Genomic DNA, 26,677 nt, shown 5'->3' on the forward strand with positions numbered 1-26,677 from the left:
GTAGAAAAACAGGTGATCCTTCCTAATGAAATCCTGAAGAAGCCTGTGCACAGATGAGGAACTAAAAATACTGACCACAGGAGAGTACAGCAGATGGCCATTTTATACTACATCAACATATACTACAGTAGTGCACAGACATATGGAGTGAAGTCTATGAAAGCAATAGCACCAACTAGGGCCTGGAAAATGAGTCCAAACAGCATTCCCTTGGCCTACATTTACCACAATGCAACAGTGCGCTGATGTAAGAGTACTGGCTCCCAGGCATACCTGCAGGGTGCAGTTCATCATGCGCACGATGTAGTCGAACTGCTGGTCGTCCAGGACGGCCCGGTTCTGCTGCACGTGCAGGTTCAGCTCCTGGGTCAGACAGTGGCGAGCCGCACGGCCCTTCAGCGCCCGCAGTACCGCCGGCAACAGCTAGGGGGCGAGGAGAAGCGCAACATACATTAACATTAAGCATTCTCTGATTTAAACATGTTTGTTACAGCCACTAAAAAAAGAATGCTTGAAGCAGAATAGCTGCATTCATTACACAAGTCAGCCCCCAATACACAAATATAGCTGAAACCTTTCAGGCTCATTGATTAGGACCACAGTCAAGTCCCATAGAGTTTGTGGGACAAGCTTAATTTGTGGAAGCACACAAGGAGACTTCAATAGGAAAATCGAGAATGTCCTCAGTGTGCCGGTGAATGGAGAATGTCCTCAGTGTGCCAGTGCGAGTCTCTGTGTGTGTGTGTGTGTGTGTGTGTGTGTGTGTGTGTGTGTGTGTGTGTGTGTGTGTATGTGTGTGTGTGTGTGTGTGTGTGCGAGTCTGTGTGTGTGTGTGTGTGTGTGTGTGTGTGTGTGTGTGTGTGTGTGTATGTGTGTGTGAGTGTGTGTGTGTGTGTGTGTGTGTGTGTGTGTGTGTGTGTGGTTGTGAGTCTCACCTTCTTTGCTTCCAGCATCTTGTTCTCGAAGATGTAGGTAATGCAGTTCCTGACCACCTCCAGCCTCCGTGCACTGTTGGCGAGCACGTTCCCGTTCCTGTCCACTATGTCCTCTGCAAGAAGCAAGAATGTTTTGGCATGAGTATTACTCACGCTATGGAAAACGTTAAACACGTGTAGGAATAAACCCAGTTTGAAGTACAGGACCTGACATGAACACTATAACAGACATGTCCAGTCTTACCTGAAGGTCTTAACTGAAGACCATGAACTGAAGTTGATTTATCTGACTTATCATCATGGGTCATAGTGTTAGGCTAAAATAAAAACCTGCACCCACTCTGGCCCTTTTTTGGATTAGACTGCACACCCCAGCACTATAACATCAACAGATCCACGAGGTCAGAAACCACGTCCTTAAAACCAAGGGTCGCGTAATCGTACCCACGGCTACGGACCGCGGCCCACGATTCGGGGGGGGGGGGGGGCGCCAGCCCTGCCGGTCAGAAGAGGTTGGTGCGCCAACCGCCCACTCACCCAGACGGGGCCCGCTGGGCACCATGCACTTCATCTCCACCTTGACGGCGGGCGGAGCGGACTTCAGCTTGGCGGCGGCGTGGTCGATGAACAGCTGCACCGTCACCTCGTCCAGGTGGGGGAAGGTGGTCTGGTGGAGGCGCAGGTGCGAGCCCTCCGTGGGCCGCTGGACCTTGTGCATGGCCACCGCTGGGTACGGGTTCTCCTGGAAAGGACCGAGCACAGCGGGTTTACCCGGGACGTCCCGAACACTGGATCCCATCTACCACCCGTACTGGGACACCCCAAACACTGGATCCCATCTACCACCTGTACTGGGACACCCCAAACACTGGATCCCATCTACCACCCGTACTGGGATGCCCCAAACACTGGATCCCATCTACTACCCTTAGAGGCTTTACTAACACCATCATCCACCTGTAAGGGACCTCTCGCCTCTCGATATTTGCTTCCAAGAGGTTTCAACAAAGGCACTCTTTGTACCGACCAGATATTTACATACAGTACCAGCGGGTACATACTGTTCCGAACCACCCAACTGGAATGTAACGAGCTTCACTATTAAGCAAAACAGGCCATAAAGCCTGACCAAACATATCTTAAAGGAAGCTGTCATTTTTTAATCCAGGGCCAACATTCCACGGTCCATACGTAAGACCCTCCTGAAAGACAGAGGAGTGGCATCCACAGCTCACCCAGGTAGTCAGCGCTTTGGTGCAGCGCAGTACAAACTGACGGCGACATAGGGCGACATAGCTCAGGAGGTAAGACCGATTGTCTGGCAGTCGGAGGGTTGCCGGTTCAAACCCCGCCCTGGGCGTGTCGAAGTGTCCTTGAGCAAGACACCTAACCCCTAACCCCTAACTGCTCTGGCGAATGAGAGGCATCAATTGTAAAGCGCTTTGGATAAAAGCGCTATATAAATGCAGTCCATTTACCACTACCATTTACAAACTCTTCAATGAAACATGTCTGATAAGAGGAAGGCACAGTACACACTTTAGATTTCATCAAACTGTCAGCCATGTGCCCATAGCACGGGGGGGGGCACACTGGTGGCTGTGAGCAGCGGCAGCCATTTTGCCTGTTTCCCTGTTAAGATTCGCCGCTGATGAAGCCGCACGCCGCGCTCCGACGGACTTCACGCAGAGGCCCGGGGCGACCGTAACCGTGGCAACCGCACGCCCCGTGACGTGGAGCGCAGAGCACCTCGCCAGCGGGGCGGGGTCCCGGGGGCCCCGGAGGCCAAACCGCTCTCGAAACGCTCGCTCGGGAACAAGCCTCGTTCCTCTCCGTCGCCCCTCTTCTCTTTGAGGTAAAGCGGCGAGTTCTCACAGGTCTAACAGAGCCTCATTTTTTCAGTGGCGGAGCAGAGAGGCGCGCCCTGTGCCAACACACGGACATGCGGGCGACGAACAGATGGTTCGGCAGGACACGGGAGCGCCATGCCTCGCGTGAAATATCGCTCCCGCACGATCGCACCAGCTGAGCACATAAAACACGCCAGCCTGGCTCCTTTAAAATCGAAATCCTGTTCTATACACAAAACCGTAAAAAAGAAAAACAACCCTTAAAAACCCAAAACCGTGTCTTTTCCACGTCTGACATTTTGCCACCGCTGAACAAACAGGCCCATAAACGAAACGGCCAGGCAGCGTCCATCACGCAGACCGGGGTCTTTTATTGGCCAAATAACTTCAGCACATAAAAGCGCCTCCCCAGCGTGCGACTCTATGTCAGCAGGTGCAGGAAGTGGGCTTCCGTAATGAAGCAGGCACCTCCTGTCCTTTACGCTGAATCTTTACTGTGTTGGTGGCTAATAGAACAAAAAAAAACACACTGCAACGGAAATCACAGCCATCTTGTAACATCAGGGCAGGGCACTACGCTAACGTTTTTTTTCCAAGGAGTACACGTGCTCCTGAGTTGGTAAAATAATTTAGGAGCACACCAACGCATCCCAATTAGCAGACGTGCTCCTGAATTATTTTTCCCAGTTAGCGCTCATCAATTTTTCAGGAGCGAAAGCTCCCTGTGAGGCGTGACGTGCGAGCTGAAAAGCGAGAGGGGGGCTCAGCGGGGGATGGGGGTTAGGTGGGGGGGGGGGGTAGGAGGGGGGAGTAGGCCCGGGGCGACGGACACCACGTACGTTTTTGAAGAGCTGCTCCGCCAGCTCTTTGATGTGGTTCATCGTCCTGCGCAGGTTCCCCTCCTCCAGGCGGAAGCGCTCCACTTGGCTGGCGTTCAGCTGTGAAGGGACGGGACGGGTGAGAGCGGACGGGACCCGGCTCCCCAAGCCGCTCGGCGTCGCCCAGGCTGCCCACCCGTCAATCATCTATCCACTCCACACCGCAACCTGCAGCTCTGCTTACTGGTACCTGCACCACTCCCTACTGTCACCTGCACCACTCCCTACTGTTACCTGCACCACTCCCTACTGTTACCTGCACCACTCCTTACTGTTACCTGCACCACTCCCTACTGTTACCTGCACCACTCCCTACTGCTACCTGCACCACTACCTACTGCTACCTGCACCACTCCCTACTGTTATCTGCACCACTCCCTACTGTTACCTGCACCACTCCCTACTGTTACCTGCACCACTCCCTACTGTTACCTGCACCACTCCCTACTGTTACCTGCACCACTCCCTACTGCTACCTGCACCACTCCCTACTGTTACCTGCACCACTTCCTACTGCTACCTGCACCACTCCCTACTGTTACCTGCACCACTCCTTACTGTTACCTGCACCACTCCCTACTGCTACCTGCACCACTCCCTACTGTTAGCTGCACCACTCCCTACTGTTAGCTGCACCACTCCCTACTGTTAGCTGCACCACTCCTTACTGTTACCTGCACCACTCCCTACTGTTACCTGCACCACTCCTTACTGTTACCTGCACCACTCCTTACTGTTACCTGCACCACTCCCTACTGTTACCTGCACCACTCCTTACTGTTACTATATGAAATTACACAGACGACTCTAGCACTGACATCACCATTTACTGAAATTTACAACGTACAAATTCTATGGGGGATTATTACAAAAAGAAGCTCATTTTTGGCACATATGTCCCCACAGGAATTTATCAGCTTTACAACTGCTCCGTTACAAATCAAGTCTGACGCGAGTGACGTGAGTGGCGGGTGAGGGGGGCTCCTGACCTCGTCAAAGAGGTCGATGGCCCGGTAGGGAGGGCCTCTCTCGGACACGAAGCCAGCGAAGGCCATCCCGTCCAGCACCTTCATCAGGAAGTCATCCTCGGTCAGCGCCCGCTGGCCCAGGAAAGCCGCCTGGAGTGAAACAAAGTTAGGGAGGGTCAGCTGCAAACGGCCTGTCGCTACGGCAACCGAGACACTACACCCACCCCGCCACAGGGGGCACTGTGTCTTTAATCAATATTAAAACTTAATTTCATTCAGCAGCAAATCTGGACATACCGCAAACCATTCGCTAACCTTATCAAAAGGCCTTTGCTCATAAAATAAGTAACAGGAAAGTACTGTATCAGTTTTTTCTATCAGCATAAACATGATGTTACAATAACATGAGACCTTCTTTTACTTATTTAGACTTTTCATTGGACACCTAAAACCAGGCACAGAAACATCTCCTTTACCTCATAAAAAATTCTCATTTTTGAGATAAGGAAAAACTGGTTCAAAATGGACAGTCTCATAAAATATTCTATATACTTGTTGCACAATAAATACAGCTCTTAAAAAGCAGCTGCCCCATTTGTAATGACAAAGACCTCTATTATCAAGCTGACACACTGACTGTAAATACACACTTAGGGCCCCCTTCTTCTAAAATTAGCACAGAGAGATAGGCGTTAGGGTTAGGGTCAAATGGGGTAGTGTCTTTTTACAGACACTCAGGACAACACGCTGGCAGTGATCACCCTAAACCCTCTGGCTCCCCCCTGTTCAGATGTGCCCGCAGTACTGGAGGGCGACAGGCGGTGGCGCTGTTGCGCGCTCTCGTCGTACCTTGTGGAAGCGGATGACGGGCTCGGGGTGGATCCGGATGATGTGCAGACACCAGCGGTAGCCCTGGAACAGCTGCGAAAACAGCCAGAGGAACACGGCCCGGACCTCCTTATCCTGCGGCGCGGGTTCGAGAGAAGAAGAAAAGAGGGAAGGCCACGCAAGGCCATTAGCACCACAGACAAACTACGGAGTCCTTCCTCTGTACAGCCGGTACAGAATCTAGGATGCGCAAACGATGCTAACAGTTGGACTGCAGTGGGTTTTGGGCATTCTGAACGCCAAAACTACCCTGAGGGAACTTAAGCTAGAATGATTCATCACTGTGACATGGAGGAGAAGAAATGACACACGGAGACAGTGACGGATTGTGGAAAAACTACATTTCCCAGGGTCTGTGGATTCTCAGACATGGGCTCTTCTCCTTTTCTCACGCGCTGCCCTAGCGGTGAAGAGATAAAGAGGAAGGAAGAGACGGAGCGGGAGCAGTCACCTGGATCTTCAGCGAGGAGGGCTGGGTGGAGGAGGGGGGGAAGGCGTGGTCGGCCACCTCCAGCTCCGGGTCCAGCACCTGCGGGGAACACCGGAAGAGCAGCAGTCGTGAGTGGCCGCAGGACAGCCGCGCCGGGGGCGGGGATTTTTTTTGGAAGGCCCGATGGAAAACGCATTAGAAAACGGCCTGCCTTCAAAGTGCTTTTTTCGGTTGGAACCCTTCCAGAACGGGCAGTGCTTTTTTTCCCCCCCTGCTCCATCGATGGTGAGGGAAGATGGGAAAAGTCTAGCCATCCGCTGTGCCGTACGGCTACGCACCTCTGACCCTGACTGTCCTGTGTAAATCTACCAAACCTCTCTCTGGGCAATTAAACCAAATTTCCAACCTGCCGCTGACTTCTATTCGTTTTATGCTGTGACATCATCTCAGGCTGGCCTATTACAGACACAGGGGAGGCCTTCATTCATAAAGGGTCCTGCTGATCTACGATGTTACCCCGTGCATGTCCTAACCTTACCCATTATGATCTAAAAGGCAAAACCAATCTTAGCAGAGCAGGATTGGTTAATCTCGTTTTATTTAAAGGCACGTTACTGAAACCAGGGATCTCTTCTCCGCCCATAAGGACCTGAGGAAAGCGCTCGCTTTATCGACCAAAATAACCCCCCGATAATCCAAGGGCATGCATGGGGAGAAAATAACCTGCAGAGGAATGGCTGTGTGAAAACAGGGTATACAGTTTCCTGTCCTTGGTTCTCACGCATAACCAAACCAGCCTTCCTCACACAGGGTCCAAACGGCAAAAACACCTCAGCACCTCACTGGATGTCTACATCAAAAAATGTGGATTGGAGTGCTGTGGTGTTCTGGTTACCATGGAGAGGGCGGTCTGGGTCTGGTGCAGGAGCGGTTCGGGCAGCAGGGAGACGTGGACACACTCCGGGATGGTCACCGTGCCACCATCCAGATCCGCGATGATTACGTCCAGCTGCAGGAACACAGAAATACACACACACACACACATACACGCATACACACACACACAGACGCACACACAGACACACACACAGACACACACACACGCACGCACACAACACACACAAAGGTTGCATGTTACCGGTCATGTCATCCATTCACCGAATGACCAGCGGAGCTCCTGTCATCACCTGTGTGCATTCCACACAGAATCCACACACAGCCCTTTCACCGGTCAGACAGGACCGGACCAGACCGGTTCAGACAGCAGGACTCCACATCCAGCCTCCCGAAATCACTTTCTAATTGAAGCGGTCGCAAGCGTCGGCACTTAAAGGCACTCTCAGTAAGGACCACACTCATCTGCTGATTGATCGTAATAAACGCTGCAGTTCCTCTGGCCTTAAAACGGGCCTGGGCTAATGGCTTTGATGATTACAAATGGCCGCTTCTGGTAATAACAGCCCTTACAAGCACAGTGTGCTACAGGGGGTCGATGAGTGAACCTGAACAGAGCTTTGTAAAGCTTCCCGATGCGATGATCTGTTCTGTCGACGGCCACTCATTATTAGGACCGTGATCCGTGATCCGCGGAGCGCAAATCCAGATCGACGGTTGGCGACGTTGCCAGGGGAAGTAACCTCTGACCGACCGCCTCCAGAACATTCTACCTTCAGACATGTGACCTGAAGCATGCAACAGGCGGTTCATTGTCCAAGACATGTTTAAGGGTCACTTCAAGTACACCAGTCTAAAAACAAAAAAGTTACGTTTTAATTTAACTATCTCACATGTATTATGCTGTTTTATGTAGTGTATTTGCCGTTTTGTGGTTGTCATTTGTACACCTGCCCAGGGGCAACAGATGTAAATTAGCTGCTAGCTAACTCTGGTGCAATTACTTTGTAATTGTGCACTGTCCCTGTAAAAAATAAACAATAAAATAAATAAAATAATGATGAACAAATCGTGAGATTAATTTATTTTCCAGTACCAGGTAGTGACCTCCATTTTGGTGTAGGTTTTCACTTATTCACACATGAACACCCGCCTGGGGCGAAACTAAGGCCAAATGGAAAATTGCGATGGATCCACTGGCTCCACGGAAATGGAGCGATGAGAAAATGGCGTTCATCATCATCATCATCATCATCAAGGCCGGGGCCGTGGGTGTGGGGGGAGAGGTGTAGAGCAGGGACAGTTCAAATCTGGACCTCCATTCCAAAATCCGGCCCTGGTTTTCTTTCCTCACAGGTAGTTAACTTGAACAGTCCTACTGATTGGCCAGACTGCATTCACACCTGACTCCCAGGTAAAGGGAGAGAGGCAAACCTGCAGTACTCCTGATTTGAGGAACGGGGGGAGGACGGGGACTTACCAGCTCTTGCGTCTCGGAGCGGAAGAAGGAGTTGACGCCGATGATGAAGGGCGTGGGAGTGCTCAGCACCTCCAGGAGCTTCCCCGGCAGGATGGGCACGTAGGTGAAGCTGCGAGACGGACAGAAGCAAACGGAAACGCACGCGAGCGATTAGCTGCACGGTACGCAACAGGCCTACTGCAACAGGCCTACCGCAACCTGAGAGACAGCCGATGTCAGCAGGACATCGGTACAAACTAACCATTACCATATATACCATTTAATCTCATTTCACTCATCTCATCCTATTAAATGGATGTCATTTAATCTCTTTTGGATCGAAACATATATTTATCGATTTCTTATCTGACATATTATATTGTCAAGCATTTTGCCATGTTGTTTTACAACAACATGGCAAAATGCAACAACACGTATTCCCAATGATGCAGCCTGAGCTTAAATGAATCGGAAGAGGGACTAAGAGCCAATGTGAACAGGTGAGAGAGCATGTTACAGAGTGAACGGCAGCGGCAGCAGTGTGTAATAAAAACAGAAACAGAAGGAGGCAGTAATAATGAGTCTGTAAACGTAAGTGACAGCTTGAGCGTGAGAGAGTATGAGAGAGAGAGGGAGAGAGAGAGAGAGAGAGGGAGACACGGTGTTCTTTCTCAGCAGCGAAGGTTGGAAGGCTAAACCGTACAAAAACATCTTCTCGAAGTCAAGTGCCATGTGACTGCGTGGTTTCCATGGCGACCCGAAGGTTTACTGAAACGGAGAGCGGTGGGTGATGCTTCTTAGCGGAGAGACCGATGATGGCATTGGAGCCAGGCTTAAGTGCACTAACGCAACTGCGTCCAGGTTCACCGGATCTTTTCACCTCCGGTCATATTCCAGGAAACGCGGCTTGGGAAACCGTACCTCTCGCACAGACACAGAAAGAAAGAGAAACCAGCCCCTACAAGAACTCCAGTAACCTCCCACCTCCAGGACAAGGCACATAGTCGTCTCTAGGACAGGAAGTGCAGGAACAGAGGTGTGTGTAACAGTGATGTAAGGGGCCTGTGCAGGTTTGGGGGGGCGTGGCGTAAGCACACCTGTATTTGAGGGGGAACATGATTGCCAGGAGGGCTCGACAGGCGTCGGTGAGACGGTGGTAACTGCTGGACAAGAACAGGATCTTGTGTTCCGTCAGGGCGGCACAGAACAGGTACAGGACGTTGTTGATTCCTGGAAGGGAAGGGACAGGGACTGTTTATCACCATGGAGACGGACTCTCTGTGTTCCATCCAAGGTCTGTTAGGTGAAAAACCTTTTCATCAACTCGTCTATCATCTTGGCTTTATAAACAGAATTACTGAGCAGGGTATCAGAGTAGCTTGGGTTGTTCCTATAAGCACTAACACAGACCTAAACAGCATTACATAGCAAATACTGCATTTTATCTGAACACACACACACACACAAACAAACACAAATGTAAATACCATAAATGCACAAAATAAATACCATGATCTCATGTATGCAAACAAATTGGGAGTCGCAAATAACAAAGTCAATTTGAATTAACCCAGGGAACACGTTTGATTGGACGTCACCAGCTGCGTGCGCAGTGTGTCCAATCAAATGCAACCTTGGGCGTTTTCCTTTCAAGGATAGCTCCGCCTCCCTTGTGAATGGCGCGTGCCGATTGGCTACAGACCTAGCTGCTTGAAGAGCACGGCCACGCTGCAGCCACTGACGGGCAGAGAGTCGCTGATGGGCGTCTGGATCACCTGCCGGTCCCCGGCTCCCAGCGTGATCGTCCTCTGGAGAACGGGAGCAAGGGGGAAACTATTTAAATCGGGGATGGATTAGCGCTGCCTGATCCCAGACCAAACAAGCGGCAAAGGATCATTCAGCACCCAGTGTCAATCAAAAGCGAAGGTTTTCCCTGGACATGTACAGTGCCATTTGTGATTCAAAACCAAAGGTCATCTGTGTTCCAATCAATCTCATTGTTAGTCGATTAGTCTGTATTTAACACAAGCAGCAAAGTGAAACATCATCAAGTATTTCAGTTCGTGATCACAAACACAGTTTTTTCCAATCAGTGGACTTATAATTGATTACCCCAGCACACGAAAGCTAAATTAAACATTCAACAGATGTCTTAAGAAACCAGTGCTTCTACATCATAAAGCGACAGATGTTTCCTGGGGGGGGGGGATCGCGTTTCGCTTCCGACACACAGATTCAGCGCATGCAGTTTCACAGGCCAGCCTGAATTTTTCGCGGACAGCCATTGGCGTGAGTCTCCGGGACGATTTCCCCGACCGCGTCGAAAAAAAGGCAGAAAGCGCGGCGATAATGGCGAGACAAGCGGACGCGGAATGCTCCGGAACAGCCGCGAGGAGGAGGAGGAGGGCGCCGATCGGAGATCAGCGTCCGTGAAGCCGCAGGCACAAGCGCGCGCGTGCGGCTCGAGGCGTTCGGTTGAACGGGGGGCCGGGACGAGGGAAATTCAAATCTCGAATCCAAACGGAACGTTCCGGAACCCTTATTCAAGCGAAGGCCGAAGGGAGCCGAATAAAAGGACAGGTGACACGAGAAGTTGTGCGACCTTGAGATGAGCTCAGCCCTGTGCGACCTTGAGATGAGCTCAGCCCTGTGCGACCCTGAGATGAGCTCAGCCCTGTGCGACCTTGAGATGAGCTCAGCCCTGTGCAGGCGCATTGTGTCCTCCAACGAAAAAAACAGCCAAGAAGCACAAGAATATGAGAGACGCGTATCCGTCTGGAGGATGAAGTGAAAGCACACAGAGCTTCGGAGAGAGTCGCCGTGACGAACACTGAGAAGCAGCAACGAAGCTTTGGCGAAGGCCTGAATTTGACCCAACCCATAATCCCAAAAAGAATCAGTTTAACTACATCAGCAGGTCTCTGTAGGTGAGAACAAGTGACTCGAATTCCAAACGTGATTTCTGAAGAGTTAGGGCCAATTCCTGCATTAAAATGACACCCAATGGCAACGTACGGTCAACCGACATCACCCGGTGTCGGTTCCTAACCGCAACCCAGAGAGGAGTTGGCCCGAACTCTGCCAGCCATCAGTGTTTTTTAGGGAAAGACACAAACGTGTTAAACTGGCGATTAGTGGTTGGCTCACAGATCAGCATGATCATGCCCTGGCAGTGAGAGAGCTGTCAGTATTGGGGGTCGGGGTTGGGGGCGGGGCCAGAGAAAGCCCCCGCCCCTTGGGGGAAAGCATTAAGGGGGGGTGGAGATTGATGGAAACGGTCCTGAAATTCAGTGGCTAGGCGCTAAGGACTGTAGAATGAATGCGGGCGTACCAAGCTCTGCTCCTGATCCGCCGGACCCACCTAGGTTAGCGACAGACAGATGCCAGAGGAGAACAGACAGGTTAAAGGCAGGCAAACGGGACAGATGAACAAACCGCAAACCACCACCACCACCACCACACCACACAACGGACGAAAAACAGACCTTCAGCCCTCAGAAAAACGTGGCAAAGCTTCATAGATACCAGCCCTGCCACATGAGCCACATGGTGGCAGGAGATGACAGGCTTGCGGGTTCAAATCCTGAATACTTATCCTGACTGCTTTAATCAAATGTCCAGATGTATAATGAACAATGTAGCCTTCTACAGGTAAGGTGACAATAATGATTATGATGATGATAAACCAATAATAACTGTTAGCCAGTCAGCAAGTTAAAAGCTCAAAATGTTAGAACCAGTCAGGATAACAGACAGCTTGTGGCAAGCTATGCTGTTACTCCAAACAGGTATCCCAATTGCCTTAAATAAAAAATAAAATGATGGTATCAGCCCGCTAACGAGAAAGCTAACTGTTTTGGATGAGCTAACTGTTCATGGCTACTCCAGCTATGACTGCTTCGTCATTGGCAACCATCTATTTCTAGCTAGCAGAGAAACACAGCCGCAACATGAAATGCTGTGAGAAGCTAAACTTGACACTTGTATGGTAGAAACATTGCGTAATAACTGTCATTTTTTCTTCTTTAACTAATGGTGATGTAAATCAAAAGATACAAAGATAGCAGCCTAAATTATTTCAGCTTTAGAAAAAGTAATAAGTAGACAGGCCCATTATGAGTCAGGCAGATAAGCCAACACACTGGTAACTTTGAGTGTGTCTAGCCCATTAATAGCCAAATGACTGAAGCAGGCACAAACACGCACCTACACACACACACACACACACACAGGGCGGTGTGACCGGTATGATTCACCCCACGTGTGATGTGTGTGAAAGGTGAGCGGGCACATTTCGACATTTTAAACAGCTGCTGATTGCTGAAGATAAGTGGCCCTTTCGCAACACAGGAGGGCAGAACAGAGCCTGACACAGCTGGGGAAAGGATCCAGACTGTCAAAAGCCGGTGTGACATCAGCATGGCCCGACGCTGGAGGTTAGCAATGGCTACAACACCTCTCACAACCACAACATTTCAAGAAGAAGAAGAAGAAGAAGAGTTGTATTTGAATTCTGGCAGACTGGCAGTCTGTGGTCATTATAGACATTTCTGTGGGACACCCCGAAAAGTGCCAATATATGCTGTTCAGGTATTGGGCGTGCTCCACTGTCCCAAAACTCACCGTCCCAATACATGACTCAATTCATATTAATAAACAGACACTAGAGAGTGAATATAACACTATCAGCACCAACACCCGCCCAAGGGTCGGTCATCATTCACACCAACACTCATATCCCCCCATTACACATTCTGAGATGAGCGCGTGGGAAATGTGATGGTGCGAAATCTTCAAACTGCACGGAGACACATTCATTTCTAATCCTCGCGGGTCCCGGTGCTGCCTGGTGCTTGGTCGCTCAGTCGAGGAGCAGCTGGGAGGTCTTCGCAGGGTTTCGTGGGGGCGGGGTGCGAGAACTAGAGGCACAAAATCTCCAGTTCTCTCACACAGGGGGCCCGTAGAGTCGAGGGGAAAAAAGAATCACTTCCTGTTCTGAGTTACGATATTAGTAACGTCGAAACAAACGATGATTTCCACGGCGGCGGGCAGACAGGACAAAACGACGAGCCCAGAGCGAAAAAGCAGAACGATTAACCGATTCTTTGATTCACAGCGCTGGAAAAATTTGTTAACTGAAGCTGGGAATTAACCCGAAAATCCGACAAAACGCGGCACAGACAATCGATTGAGCACTCTCTGCATCGCCACGATTTCAGAAGTTCAATTAAGAAAGCAAAAAAAAAAAAGACAATCAGGCGCGTCTTGACGAAAACGGAGATGGCGGAAGCGGTTGGCGGGGCCGTTACCTGGGGAACGCCCTCACTCCAGTCACAGGTGAGATCCACATTAATAACGCTCAGAGGGGCGTCGCCCGTCTGCAACACAGGATCGCAGAAGCAGAGGCCTGCGTTACGCCCAGCTCTGGGGACCCGGGTCAGAGGCTCTCTCTCCTGAGCCTGCAGCACACTCAGCGCGAGGGGCCGCTAGGAGGAGAGCTCCCCAACGCTCTCTCTCTCCTGGGCCTGCAGCACACTCAGCGCGAGGGGAGGCTGAGCCTGCAGCACACTCAGCGCGAGGGGAGGCTGAGCCTGCAGCACACTCAGCGCGAGGGGAGGCTAGGAGGAGAGCTCCCCAACGCTCTCTCTCTCCTGGGCCTGCAGCACACTCAGCGCGCGGGGCCGCTAAGAGGAGAGCTCCCCAGCGCTCTCTCTCTCCTGGGCCTGCAGCACACTCAGCGCGAGGGGCCGCTAGGAGGAGAGCTCCCCAACGCTCTCTCTCTCCTGGGCCTGCAGCACACTCAGCGCGCGGGGCCGCTAGGAGGAGAGCTCCCCAACGCTCCCCCGGGGGTAGGGCATCGCAGCGCGGGAAGAACAGGCACTTCACTCGCTCACGAGGATATCAGACAGTTTAACAGAGCACGTGGGACAAGGAGCATGGGATGGCACGAGACCCATAAGCCAATCCTCGGGAGAATTTTACTACAGTGCTGCACACAGGCAAAATACAATATACTGTACTGTACTGTACACACTGTTAGGGAATTTGGGTGAAGTTACTTAACAGTGTGCTTCCTGGATTCAGTGCTAAAAATCGTGAACGGTTCCAAATAAAAATGAAACGGGAGACCTGCAGGGGACCAAGGGACAAATCACACAGTACGGGCGAGACTGCAACAGCCAATACAGCGCAGCCGACGCTCAGACCCACACACAGTACGAACCTCCCCGTGTCGCTGGGTATTTCATTTTCCACCGTGATGCTCTGTACCCTCATCCCAGCTCTATGTCTAACCCTGTACACTTTCACAACATCTGAGTACAGTGGGAAAAAAATGGAACAAATGCTGGCCACCTGCTCGGCTATTTAAAATTAAATAAATAAGTAACTAAATAAAATGTTCAGTGTACACATGGCGACTATTCAAGCACTAAAATATCCTGACTCATCCTGTCAAGCATGAGTTTATTTTAAATTCACACAAAGAGATTTATTCTTTCAAAATGATAAAATGCAATAATTAATGATAAATTTTAAAAAGCCTGTTAAAGTAGAAAATTCCAGTAAAAGCTCTCTCACTTTGTCTTGTTTTGAAACGCGTGTGTAACGTTCTGACAGCGCCCGGGCTCGGGTCCCATGATAAACAGCAGGGAGAGCGAGCAGCGCGTACTGACGGCGGAAAACCACGCCCCGCAGCGCCCGAGCGCGCGAGGGACGCGTGGAGGAGCGGCGGCGGCGGCGGCGATGGCGGCCTCTCTCACCTGGGACCCTCCCGCTATGGGAATGATGCAGGTGAGCAGGTTTCCGATCAGCGTCTCCATGGGAACGCTCACCCCGTCGATGTGCGCGGTGTGGATGAGGCCCAGGCAGTTCTGCACACAGGACCACACGGTAAGAGCTCGAGTACAACACTCAGGCCAAGCAGGCCTCTGCTAGACAATGCTCTTTAACCCTACAATGAGCAAGATCACAAACATGCTATAGAATGTTCACAGCTGAACATTCCAATGCTGATGTCACAACTGATTGGGGATGTGAGAGAGGGATGGGGGATGTGAGAGCTGGATGGGGGATGTGAGAGCGGGATGGGGGATGTGAGTGCTGGATTGGGGATGTGAGAGCGGGATGGGGGATGTGAGCGCTGGATTGGGGATGTGAGGGCTGGATGGGGGATGTGAGCGCTGGATTGGGGATGTGAGGGCTGCAGTCACGCTGAATGACATCCGTACCCTGAAGACCTCGTGGTGGTCCAGGCGGGACACCAGCACCAGGCTCTTGGGGGCGTAGAGCTGGGTGGGTTTGATGAGCCCGGGGTCATCGTCCTCGTAGGCTTCACTGGACAGGCTCTTCTGGGGCTGGGAGAGAAGGCCCTGTGTTACACCCCGGGGTGCATGTAGAGCTCCCCTATTCACATCTACAACGTGTTTATATACCAATACACCAAATACAGTCAATTACACAGTCTGCAAACCAACTCACTTACACTCAGTTAGCTTTTCCTGTCTGCACAAACATAAAATATTTACCCACAAAGATAATACTCCACGTCCGCATCTGGGACTTACAAAATACGTAAATAACTGGCATCCTGTTTGGACCCTCACTTACATCATCATCTCGCGATATTTGACTGGCTACATAGTGTCTGCCATTCCCTATCCAACTCAGATTTCCCACTCTGAGTGCCCAAGTCTCCACTGCACATGAGAACCGAGCTCTCATCTGACCTACGCGATTAAATAAAAGGTAAAATATAAAACAATGGCAGCCAGTCTTCGGTGTTCACAGCGGACTCTCTCTCCCGCTCACCTGGGCGTCTTCCACCTCCTCCCAGAAGGTGAAGCAGGCACAGTAATGGCGCTCGGAGTTGATGTCGGTCAGCACCGATATGAAGAAGGACGGCGGCAGTCTCTCCGGGGCCAGCTGCCACCCGCTGGGCTGACAGAACTGAAGAAGAAGAGCGGGGTGAGTTCCAGAGCAGCTTCTGCCGTGCACAAGCCAATGGCGGCAGGAAGCGCTGCTCACACGTAAGCAACTGTCGTACCTTTCCTTGAAGAGCATACACTTCTGAGGAAACAACGGAGCCAAAATGGACTCTTTCTGCGCATCATTTCCTATTTTCAGTAGGCTATACGTCCGTGTGCTTGTGTGATCAGTCGTATTCCCACGGCGTGAGTCAGTGAAAACAGACAGCGCTTCAGACGTTACGTCAGACAACATCCTAGTCTACTATTACAGCCACCATAGCAAACACCAAGCAACGTTAACTCCTCTTCCGCTCAGACCGGGGTCAAACACGCATTTGTTTTGGATTCAAATACCCTTCTGTGCTCTGTTGATCTTGCCTGGTGCAATTGCAATTGAGCCTGCCAATATGACCAGAAGGCGGGGTTTGCACTCTTTTTGAGAGTATTCCATTGGTTCCAATGCACCAGACAAAGATCAGCGAAGCGTAGAAAAGAATTTGAATCCAAAACAAATACGTGCTTGACCCAGGTCTGCTTCCATCGCCAGCCAACACTGGCACGTCACCCCCCGTGACTCCCAGCCACTGTTCAGCCCGGTCCAGTCCAACACTCATTCCCTATTTGACTCATATGTACTCTGTTAGAGCTGAATTAACACCGGACACTTTCCTGCGACCAATCTGATCCCCAACCACAGCAACGGAGCCCCAGCTGCACAGCAGCAGCCGGGAGGCCCCAGAGCAGGGACGTGTTTTCTGAAAAAGTACCCGCTGTTTACCTAGCGCTAACCGAGCACCCGTGACCGATCGGAGCTCGGGACCCAAGCCCTCGAAAAAAGAACGACCCCACGGGGAAGCGTCCTGTAGAATGTTCCGGCACGAGCTCCTCCACCGGCCTGCACAAGACCGTTTGCTTTTCCACATAACAGCCCTGCGGCCCTGGGTCCTTCTCACACCCTCCTTACGTCAGGCACAGTTCAGTTTACCCAAACTCTAAAATCGAGAGAACGGGTTCACACACTCACACACTCTCAAAGGCAAATAGAAACAAAATTCTGCCTTTTTATTTAGTATACATTTTTTTTTTTTAGTATTTTTTCTCGTTAGACGGGTAAACGGAGACGGTAACAGTGGAGGGATCACAGCTCAGAATGTGCAGCGGCAGGTGGCCGAACCCCCGACCGCACACACTGGTGTTGGGGCTCCTACGGCGGTTGGCCACCCTATGGACCCTATTTTCATAAACCGAATAGCAAATAAAGCTGAATATACACCGTGAAAATGTTTTCGATTTTATGGTAAAATACTGGCAACCGGGTCGCCAGACTTTACTGTATAAATAACGGTTACAATATGTTAAGCATACAGTAACAGGCTGTATATACATTTTAATGTATTATGGTGTTTCACCTTAAAAAATACAATTATTCACATTTTGCTATTTTACAGATTGAATTCGCTAACATTTTTCCACAGCGTAGAGGATGTAGTAAGTATTTTTTTAAGGAAATGGTATACAGATATACACGTGCCCTATATACCGGTACACATGTGGGCTACCAGGTTGCTTGGCAACCAAGGAAACAGGAACATTAATTTATGATTCGTCATAAATGGTCGGGTGTGAAAACGCCCTTATCTGACTGGTGCCCAGCAGTGCCTGTTTGGAGCTCGAGCCCTGTTTCGCCACACAGGCTAACCGTGAGGCGTGCCGCTTACTAGAGGTGTGTGGGAGGACAGGTCACGTGACTGAGGTGACGGTCAGGCTGGGGGGGGGGGCGAGGGGTGGGGGGGCTGCGGTTAGGTTGCCGCTAACGACCGTCCCTTCCCACGCCACCGCTTCCTCCGCGCACGTTTCTGTTATCGCTCGGTGATCGATGGCCGCTCACAGTTTTGGCGTGGCCATTGTTCGCTTTCTTCCTGTCCGGCATCGCTTCGCTTCGCTCCGCCCAGCCCCGTCCCGTCCCATCCAGTCCCGTCCCGCCCCGTGTCTATTTGTGTGCTTCATCCTGCCCGCGTCGCTCTACGATTCGCCGCGTCTCAACCCCCCCCCCCCACCCCCCCGAGTCGCTCACGTTCCGTAACACGCTTTCGCATCGCCGCTGCGAGCCCGCCCCCTCGCTGTCCGTCACACGGAATCCTGATGCGTTGGGTCCAGTTTCTTGAAGCTGCGTATCCTCCTCACACCCGCCAATTCATTTGACATGAGTCTCTTCCACATGTACTATGCTGAAACCTACACTATACAAGGGTCATTCAATAAAAATAATAATAAAAGAAATATTTTCAAAAAATATTTTCATCATATTTTCATAGTTTTTGTCATTCAAGACTCGACTTGAATTACATGAAATTAAAAAAAAAAATAATAATTTTAATAAAAATTTCTGCCAGGTCTTGGGAGGATGTGACCGGGGGTTCGCATTAAACGTGACGCAACGGCAGCAGAAACGTGCTCCAGGCAGCGATGGGCGGTGAGCAACGCGCTGCGAGACAATCCCTGATTCCAGTCCCTGATTTCGCCCTACCTGCCCTTCAGCTGTGCAAATAAAGCAGGTCATTCAGTCACCCACAAAGCCCACATTCGCTAATTCCCCATTGATGCATGGAGAAAAAAATGGGTTTTGATCTCTCTCTCTCCAGCTTTTGTCTCGCTCGTGTACATACATTTCCGAACAATACGTTCCGTTTTTTGAAAAGAAACAAAAAGCAAACGCTGAACCATTTCATCATCCGGGGCGAACACAAAACTACAGCGCAGTGCATGTGTAGCTACGCGCTGCATCGTTATTAACACCTCATATTTCGAAGCTGGCAGCAAACAGAGAGCCAGAGCAACTGTCACTATGGAAAATTTTAATGTTTGCATTTGAAACACCTGAACTGGAGAACGCAGAATGTCCCAGTGTCAGACGGCCCAGCGTGACCTGGGACATAACAGACCACAACATCCTACCAGCTGAACATGGAACATTTCGTTTTTGGGTCTTTAGTGAACACTTTTTCTGTTTAAAAGCTATGAGTCGCCCTCCAGAAAAATTGTGACATCACAAAGGGGATTGCGAGTGGCCAGAGTAGGGAGACATTAAAAAAAAAAAAAAAAAAAAAAAAAAAAAACTTCACTATATATTAAAATTCGCAATAGCGGGTGAAAATCAAGATCATTTATACAAAAGATACGTATCAATAAAGTACAGGCATGTTTTAGTGACATAATATCAGACGAAAGGCCTGGTCTTTTTTTAATAACAATAATGTCCGTATGATTTCCAGCGGCGGTACCAGCGCAGATGTGGAACCCGTTACGCGCAGGACGAAACTATTTTCCGCGCGCTCGCTAAAGAACGCCGCAGCCGGCCAGCGACGGACTGTGACAGATTTTACGCCGGCGGCTGGAATTCCATGTCCGGGCTCACAGGCTCCAGAGCCAGCGGGTCAGCGGCGAATTGCATTCCTGCGGGCTCTCGGTCCTGCCCGCAGCTTCGCCCGACGACGGAAAAAACAAAAAAACCAAAAAAAAAAACACGCGCAGGAAACTTCCCCCGATCAGCGGACCGCGGCGAGGTGGAGGGCGTGCACGTGCAGCGCCGCGGCGTACCGGGGTCACGTGCGGCGGGGTGGGGGGGATGAGGGGAGGGGGGTTTGCTCACCAGCTCAATGCCCTGTGGGAAGGGGTTGTCCTCCCAGTCCTTCTCAGGAAACCGCTGCAGAATCTGGCCTTGACCCTCGCTGCCCCCTGAGGAGAGAGGAAGACGGACACGTCAGGACAGGGAAGGAAGCCACGCCGTCCAATCAGGGCTGCCCATTACTCCAGCCCACCCCCGCCTCCCCCTTCCCCCCCAAAGCCAGTGTCCAATCCCTGCTGTGCCAAGAACCAGGGGCGGGGCTCCAAACAGAGGGACAGGAGAACAATGCTTCATTTCTACCAGTGAACTCAGTACTGAGGCGAAGGGTGATATACCATGGCTGTGAATGATAATTATCGAATTCAGTAACGACCATCGCCACCATGTGGTGTATTGCCTTTCTTTTCATCTTCTTTCTCTTCAATTATTCTCTTTAATTATGCTTGAAATATACAGGCTGAACAAATATCATTATAAATGAAACGTGCATTAGTATTTGCAAATTATTTCAGTGATCTTGGCAGACTCAGGCCTACAGCTTTCAAATCCAGTGTGAGAATCTCGGTAATATAACAGCTGACAGATTTAAACGGCCAAAGCGTGATTCACTTGGGTTCCAGCCCCAAGTCTCACCCCTGGAATGCAAGGCCATCCCAGGGCAAAGACACAAAAAACCGGAGGAGAGCTGAGAATGGCCCGTCTCTGAGCCAAGCGCGGGAAACCAGGGCCTCGCCTGCGCCTCCCAACCCTAATCAAGAGCAGCTCGGCCTGGCAAATAAACACAAACACGCCCAGGAGCGTCGCCCAGACCCGGCCACACGGCTCGGAGGGGAGCGGCCCCCTCTTCCCCCTCTTCTCTCCGACTGACGCACGCGCGAGGCTGCGTCTCCCCGCGTCCGACTGGCTCCCCGAAAACCGTTCATTCCGGGAAGGGGGCGTGGTCAGCCTCACAGGAGACCTATCAGACACCCCCCTGTGTGAGGGCACATGCGCAAGGCGCTGTACGCCAAGCCAACCATTTAATTCACAGACGCTTGTTCACCTGTTCACAGGGAGCCCAAAAGTTCATCTAATGCTCCAGATATAGGCTATATGTAACACGACACGGCATAGCTCTGCAGGGCTTCTGTAGGTGGTTTAGCACAGTTATGGCAAAGAGATCTGGTTCCACTATCACGGCAAAAAAAAACATTTTTTTACGCCTATGGTTTGCGCCAGGTGAGATAAATATAGCATACAGCTTAGCACGTTTACACTATCTAAAGCACTGTGGCGCTATTCGCGCTGAGATCTTCACCCCTCCCTGCACATAATTCAACCTGGGGTCAGCGCCTCGGATTTATGTCACAAGACGGACTTCAGCTGAAAATATGAGTCACGAGAGACAAGCCTTCATTCATTCGGACATGCAGGCCAGACACTTTTTATTCTTCGGCCTTTCCATTTTGATGCAAATAATGCACATTTTTTTTCCTGTCGTAAAATAGGCGTGAGGGCCTACTCCATACTCAGCAAGATCTTGTGACTTGACTGTAAACCTCAGAAGCACATACAGGTACCTCTTAACTCAGTCATATTCGGTTTTGGTTCCTCAATTACAGGAGTTCTGCATATATACACTTGTGGGAGAAAAAAAAAAGGTAGCATGGACCATGAAGGACAAAGCCCCAAATGAGCTCCAAAATTTAAACCTACGATACACAAACAACATCTTCTTACGGTCTTCCTTCAGAAAAAAGAAACTGCTATGCTCCCCGGACAAAACCCCACGCCTGGACCGTCCGGAACATTCTGAGGCTGAGCGATAGCGTCAGCTGCTAACGAGACAAACGGATGAGCACACGGCTACACAGCTGAGCTCGCAGCGCTTCCAGGGAACTCCTTCCAACGTTAGACGGGGAGAGGTCTGAAAACCAGCCAAGCCTCCAGGGAACTCGCAGTCACCTTTTATTTCTGAAAAGAAAGACCTGACCCCCCCCCCCCCCCACCACCCCTCTGAGAGCAGGAATTCAAAAATACTACAATACCGAAAAAAAAAAAAAAATCAAAACATGGCCGTGTTCCAAGCCAAGCCTGCATCCTGTACTTCGAGGATAAAGGGCGTCGGCCTTGCGCAGTCAGCGAATGGAGTGGAGCTGCCCGACAGCGTCCTTAGCAGACGGCACACGTTAGGAGCACAGAGAGGAGACAGCAGACGGCAGTCAGTGGACTATCTGAACTCCCACATCGAGCAGCTCTCTCAGACAGGGCCCCGGCCTCACCCACGCGGCCAGACACGTCCGTTTACGAGCACGGCGATGTGCGTGAACCTGAACGTCGCCGCTCTCAAAGTTTCACTTTCGCCGAACAAGCAGTGTAGTGTGACGCTTGGGGAACTTCGCTTGCGACTTGGAAGCCCACAGGTTCAACGCAAACGTGGGCCACAGCCATTATAACCTTCAGCAAGGTGCCTGACCTGCTTCAGCAGCTGCATAAGCAGGCTGGAGGCAGAAGGAACAAAATATGTTCAAGAAGCTATAGATGACTGTGCAAGGCCCCTGCCAAAAATACACTTCCTTTAAGGACCAGCCTCGCATTTTTTTTAGAAGGTTATCTCACATCAGATAGGCTACAGTGTCACAAATGAAACAGAACAAATAAAACCCTGATTCATGCAGACGCCCTCCAATCAGGTACGTCCTGCTGCATTGTGGTGAATGCAGTCTTTCAGCCCGTCTGGTCTCCTTTCGGTCTCTCAGTAACCCCCGAAAACACACGGTTTGCACATGAACGCAGAGTGCAGGTGAGCGTGCTGGGAAGCACCACGGACGCAAGGGGAAGCTGAAGCTGTCGATCGACGTCAGCTTTTCGATTCCTGAATTCTGCTCGACCACTTCTGTGTTACGGAGCGGAGACGCAGGCTGCTAACGCGGGACAGCTTCCTTAACCCGCTGAACGGGCCCATCTCCACTCACCCCAAAGGGACGAGCGACGTGGAGCTGACCTGCAGAGGAAAGGGTACCACAGCTCTGCCACGCAGAGCTACAACCTGGGGTTGAGAACCGGCAAGGCAGCAGTAACGTTTCAGGATTTGGTCGATCTAACGTTGCCGCAAATGTTATGAGAATTTTGTTTTTACGGGGCAAGGCTAGGATTTGACCATCCCGAACTCTAGACCCCAAATCTGGCCTCATGCTCCAGCCCTTCCCTCTGTGTGTTTCGCTTGGTATTTCAGAATCACAAAAAGAACGATAAACAAACAGTTCAGGACACGCAAAAAAAATCACCCCTGGTCCAAATTTGGAGTCCTGTTTTTTTTTGTTTATGTCTTCGGCACTGGGGCCATTTTCCGGGTGAAAGACAAAAATTCCTGGCCTGCCGACGTTATTCCACAGGGCGCGGCCCCGGGGGGGGGGGGAGCGTTGCCCGCGGAGACGCAAAGCGCCGAGCGATCGCTCCGGAAACGGCGGCCTGTGAGGGCAGCTTGTCTCGGGCTGGCCCCTTACCGCCGAGACTACAACAGGGCCAATGTGCCTGCTGCTGGGGCCCCTCATTCATACTGTGTGTGTGTGTGTGTGTGTGTGTGTGTGTGAGCGTGTGTGTGTGTGTGTGTGTGTGTGTTGTGGTTGTGTGTGTGGGTGTGTGTGTGGAGCGTGTGCGTGCGTGAGTGGTGTGGTGAGTGGTGAGTGAGTGTGTGTGTGTGTGTGTGGTGTGTGTACGTGTGTGTGTGTGTGTAGTGTGTCGTGTGCTGTGTGTGTGTGTGTGTGTTAGTGTGTCGTGTGTGTGTGTGTGTGTGTGGCGTGTGTGTGAGGTGTGGCGTGGTGAGTGGTGGTGTCGTGTGTGTGTGTGTGTGTGTGTGTGTCTGTGTGTGTGGGTGTTGTGTGTGTGTGAGTGTGTGTGTGTGGTTGTGAGCGTGGTGTGTGTCGTGTGTGTGTGGTGAGTTGTGTGTGTGTGTGTGTGTGTGTGTGTGTCTGTGTGTGTGTGTGTGTGTGTGTGTCTGTGTGTGTGAGCGTGTGTGTGTGTGTGAGTGGGGGGGAGTATAGGGAGAGAGAGACACAGAGAGAGGGAGAGAGAGAGAAAGAGAGAAGAGAACGAGGGAGATACAGAGAGAGAGCGAGAGGAGAGAGAGGGGAGAGAGAGAGGGGAGAGGCAGAAAGAAAGGAGGAGAGAGAGAGAGACTGAAAGAAAGTGAGAGAGAGAGAGAGAGACAGAAAGAAAGTGAGAGAGAGAGAGAGAGACAGAAAGAAAGTGAGAGAAGAGAGAGAGACAGAAAGAAAGTGAGAGAGAGAGAGGAGACAGAAAGAAAGTGAGAGAGAGAGCAGGAGAGAGACAGAAAGAAAGTGAGAGAGAGAGCAGGAGAGAGACAGAAAGAAAGTGAGAGAGAGAGCAGAAGAGAGACAGACAGAGAGCGGGACAGAGAGAGTTCCAGGCGGTCGCATGCTTTATGCAAATGAGTCGGCGAGCGGACAAAAGGCGGCCTGTGGCCGCGGCGCTCCGGGGGAACGGGCGCAAAAACCCGATTACTTCAGCCCGCAACCCCGCCGGTAATTTTAGACCCAAAATTCAATAAGCGGACTGTGACCGGAGAGGAGCGGGACAACGGCTTCCTCTGATTCCCGGCTCCTTTTTGGGGGTCGCGGTCTGACGCATCAGCGCGCGGACGCGCAGCCCGAAACGCCGCCCCGCCCCGCCCGGCTTCCCAGGAGCGCTCTGCTAGTGCGACGGCCCTCGAGCGGACGCCGGAGGCGCTGGGGGGGAAACGGTCCCTCCCACGCTCCGAATATCCAGCCTCCAACGGCCAGGAGGCGAAGCACAGACCTCCATTTCCTCCTCTCATCGGCTAACGAGAACACGTCCAAGATAAGCCACCTTCGCTGAATATGAGAAATACCGGGTAGGAAGGGGGAAAGAGACCCCCCAAAAACCCTCAAGAACTGTGTCACGAAGGGACGCAAGACATCACCAACGCACCGCTGCACTGGGGGACATGCCTACATCCTGTTCAGCTACAGGCGTGAACCGCGCAAACCAAACTGGACGACTGTACCAATGAGGTCATTCTAAACATAAAACAGAGGGCGCATCTCAAGTGTTCTAGGAGACTTGGTGTGTTCTGTGCATGCAGAAATAAAAAAAATACTGCGGACAGTCTTTAAAGACACGAACACAGGTTATGACACACAGGAAAGGCACAATGTGTTTTGGAAGCAGATAGCCTTCTTCGTCTTCTACAAATAGAGCACAGGCCAAAAGCATTTCAAATCATAAATAGTAGGCTAATCATTAATTATTTAATTTAAACAAGGTTTAAGAAGCCTCACTAAATGAGATATCGATTTCCTGATGGTATTTTTTGGTCAGAACTTGCTCAGATTACATATTTGCTATTACAGAACTCTTCAAGCAGGCTCTTATATGAAGTACTACTTGAAAGCTAAAACTGAAATATCCATAGCATATTAAGCGTATACGGACATTAGATTATATATATAAACACACACACACACACACACACACACACACATATTTATACCAAGCAGGAGGCACCTGTGAGGTGCAGTATTTATAACTCTCTGGAGGGCAGCCAGAGGTGCTGTGTAATGTGCTGTAAGGTCAGGGTCGGCTGGGGGTATGGTGGCAGCAGCAGCACCAGCGCCAGTCCTTGGCAACAAGCGCGTGAAATTTGAGGTCCCCCGGTGGAGAGATGACGTGCCCACGCGTCAGACAACACCTCCAGCGCTCCCTCATGACCTCACACCCCCCCCCCCCCCCCGCTCCCCCTCCCCATCAGCCCCCTGGAGCAGCAGCTCTCCTCCGACTGCAACAAAAAACAAAGCCCCCAAATCCAGGGGGATCTTCATTACCCCGCCGCGGGGCTGGGGCCCCAGCCTCAGAGTCTTATGAAGACATATCCCGCGAAATCCCGCCAAGGCCCTTCTGCAGCACAGAGGCCGGGGAAAGACACCGGGCTGGGAAAGAGGAATGCGGCTCAGCTCAGGGCTCCTGTGCAATGCTGGCCTGTGGTTCCCTGCCCTGCTCCTGGAGATCTACCGCCCTGTCGGTCTTCACTTCAGCCACAATAAAGCACACAACCCTTACAGATCTCATTGTGCTGCTGAATCAGAGGTAACCAGCCATGCACCTGGAGATCTACCACCCTGTCGGTCTTCACTTCAGCCACAATAAAGCCACACAATCCCTGACACGATTATTTGAGTGAAACAAGGGCACGCAGGCCCATATGACACTGTGAGGATCTACCACCCTGGGGTCGTCTTCAGCCACAATAAAGCACACAACCCTTACAGATCTCATTGTGCTGCTGAATCAGAGGTAACCAGCCATGCACCTGGATATCTACCGTTCTGTAAGGTCTTCACTTCAGCCACAATAAAGCACACAACAGCTGGAGATCTCGCTGAACCCGATTAGGGTTGAGATGAAAACCAAAAGTACGGCAGGTTTCCCGGAATAGGGTTGGGAACCACTGATGTAGGGCGAATAAAAATGAGCGCTATTTCGCTAGCTGCTACTCGGGCGGGGGGGCTCATGGGGGGGGGGGGGGATTGCGTTCGGGGCAGTCTCCTCAGAGCCTGCTCACTCCTACACCGCCCACAAGTGCAGAACATGATCTCTACTTCCACGCCTCCCTGAGAACGACCGGCCCGAAATGATTTTGTGGGCATGCAGCGTGGCTGCTCCCCGGTCCCCGTGGGAGACTTAACATCGTTGTGCGCGGCCAGCAGCAGCAGCAGGAGCAGCAGCAGGCCGCGCGTTCGCCTAGCGGATCTGCCGCCGGGAGGC

At 51.3% G+C, this 26,677-nt stretch overlaps 1 protein-coding gene across 1 annotated transcript in view; it reads right to left on the reverse strand.

Moving 5' to 3' along the window:
- Positions 1-26,677, reverse strand: part of sbf1 (SET binding factor 1) — a 61,284-nt gene that overhangs the window by 20,999 nt on the left and 13,608 nt on the right. Inside the window, exons 2-16 of the mRNA XM_064342492.1 lie at positions 19,919-20,004; positions 16,112-16,249; positions 15,532-15,657; positions 15,064-15,174; positions 10,005-10,110; positions 9,400-9,532; positions 8,324-8,432; positions 6,845-6,958; positions 5,971-6,048; positions 5,481-5,594; positions 4,653-4,781; positions 3,625-3,723; positions 1,473-1,677; positions 936-1,048; positions 274-423 (exon numbers count right to left, since the gene is read on the reverse strand). Of these exons, the coding sequence (XP_064198562.1) occupies positions 274-423; positions 936-1,048; positions 1,473-1,677; positions 3,625-3,723; positions 4,653-4,781; positions 5,481-5,594; positions 5,971-6,048; positions 6,845-6,958; positions 8,324-8,432; positions 9,400-9,532; positions 10,005-10,110; positions 15,064-15,174; positions 15,532-15,657; positions 16,112-16,249; positions 19,919-20,004 (1,811 nt within the window). The remainder of the gene's footprint in view (positions 1-273; positions 424-935; positions 1,049-1,472; positions 1,678-3,624; positions 3,724-4,652; positions 4,782-5,480; positions 5,595-5,970; positions 6,049-6,844; positions 6,959-8,323; positions 8,433-9,399; positions 9,533-10,004; positions 10,111-15,063; positions 15,175-15,531; positions 15,658-16,111; positions 16,250-19,918; positions 20,005-26,677) is intronic.

The sequence above is a fragment of the Anguilla rostrata genome, chromosome 7, assembly GCF_018555375.3.
Source record: "Anguilla rostrata isolate EN2019 chromosome 7, ASM1855537v3, whole genome shotgun sequence".
Classification (NCBI taxonomy): domain Eukaryota; kingdom Metazoa; phylum Chordata; class Actinopteri; order Anguilliformes; family Anguillidae; genus Anguilla; species Anguilla rostrata.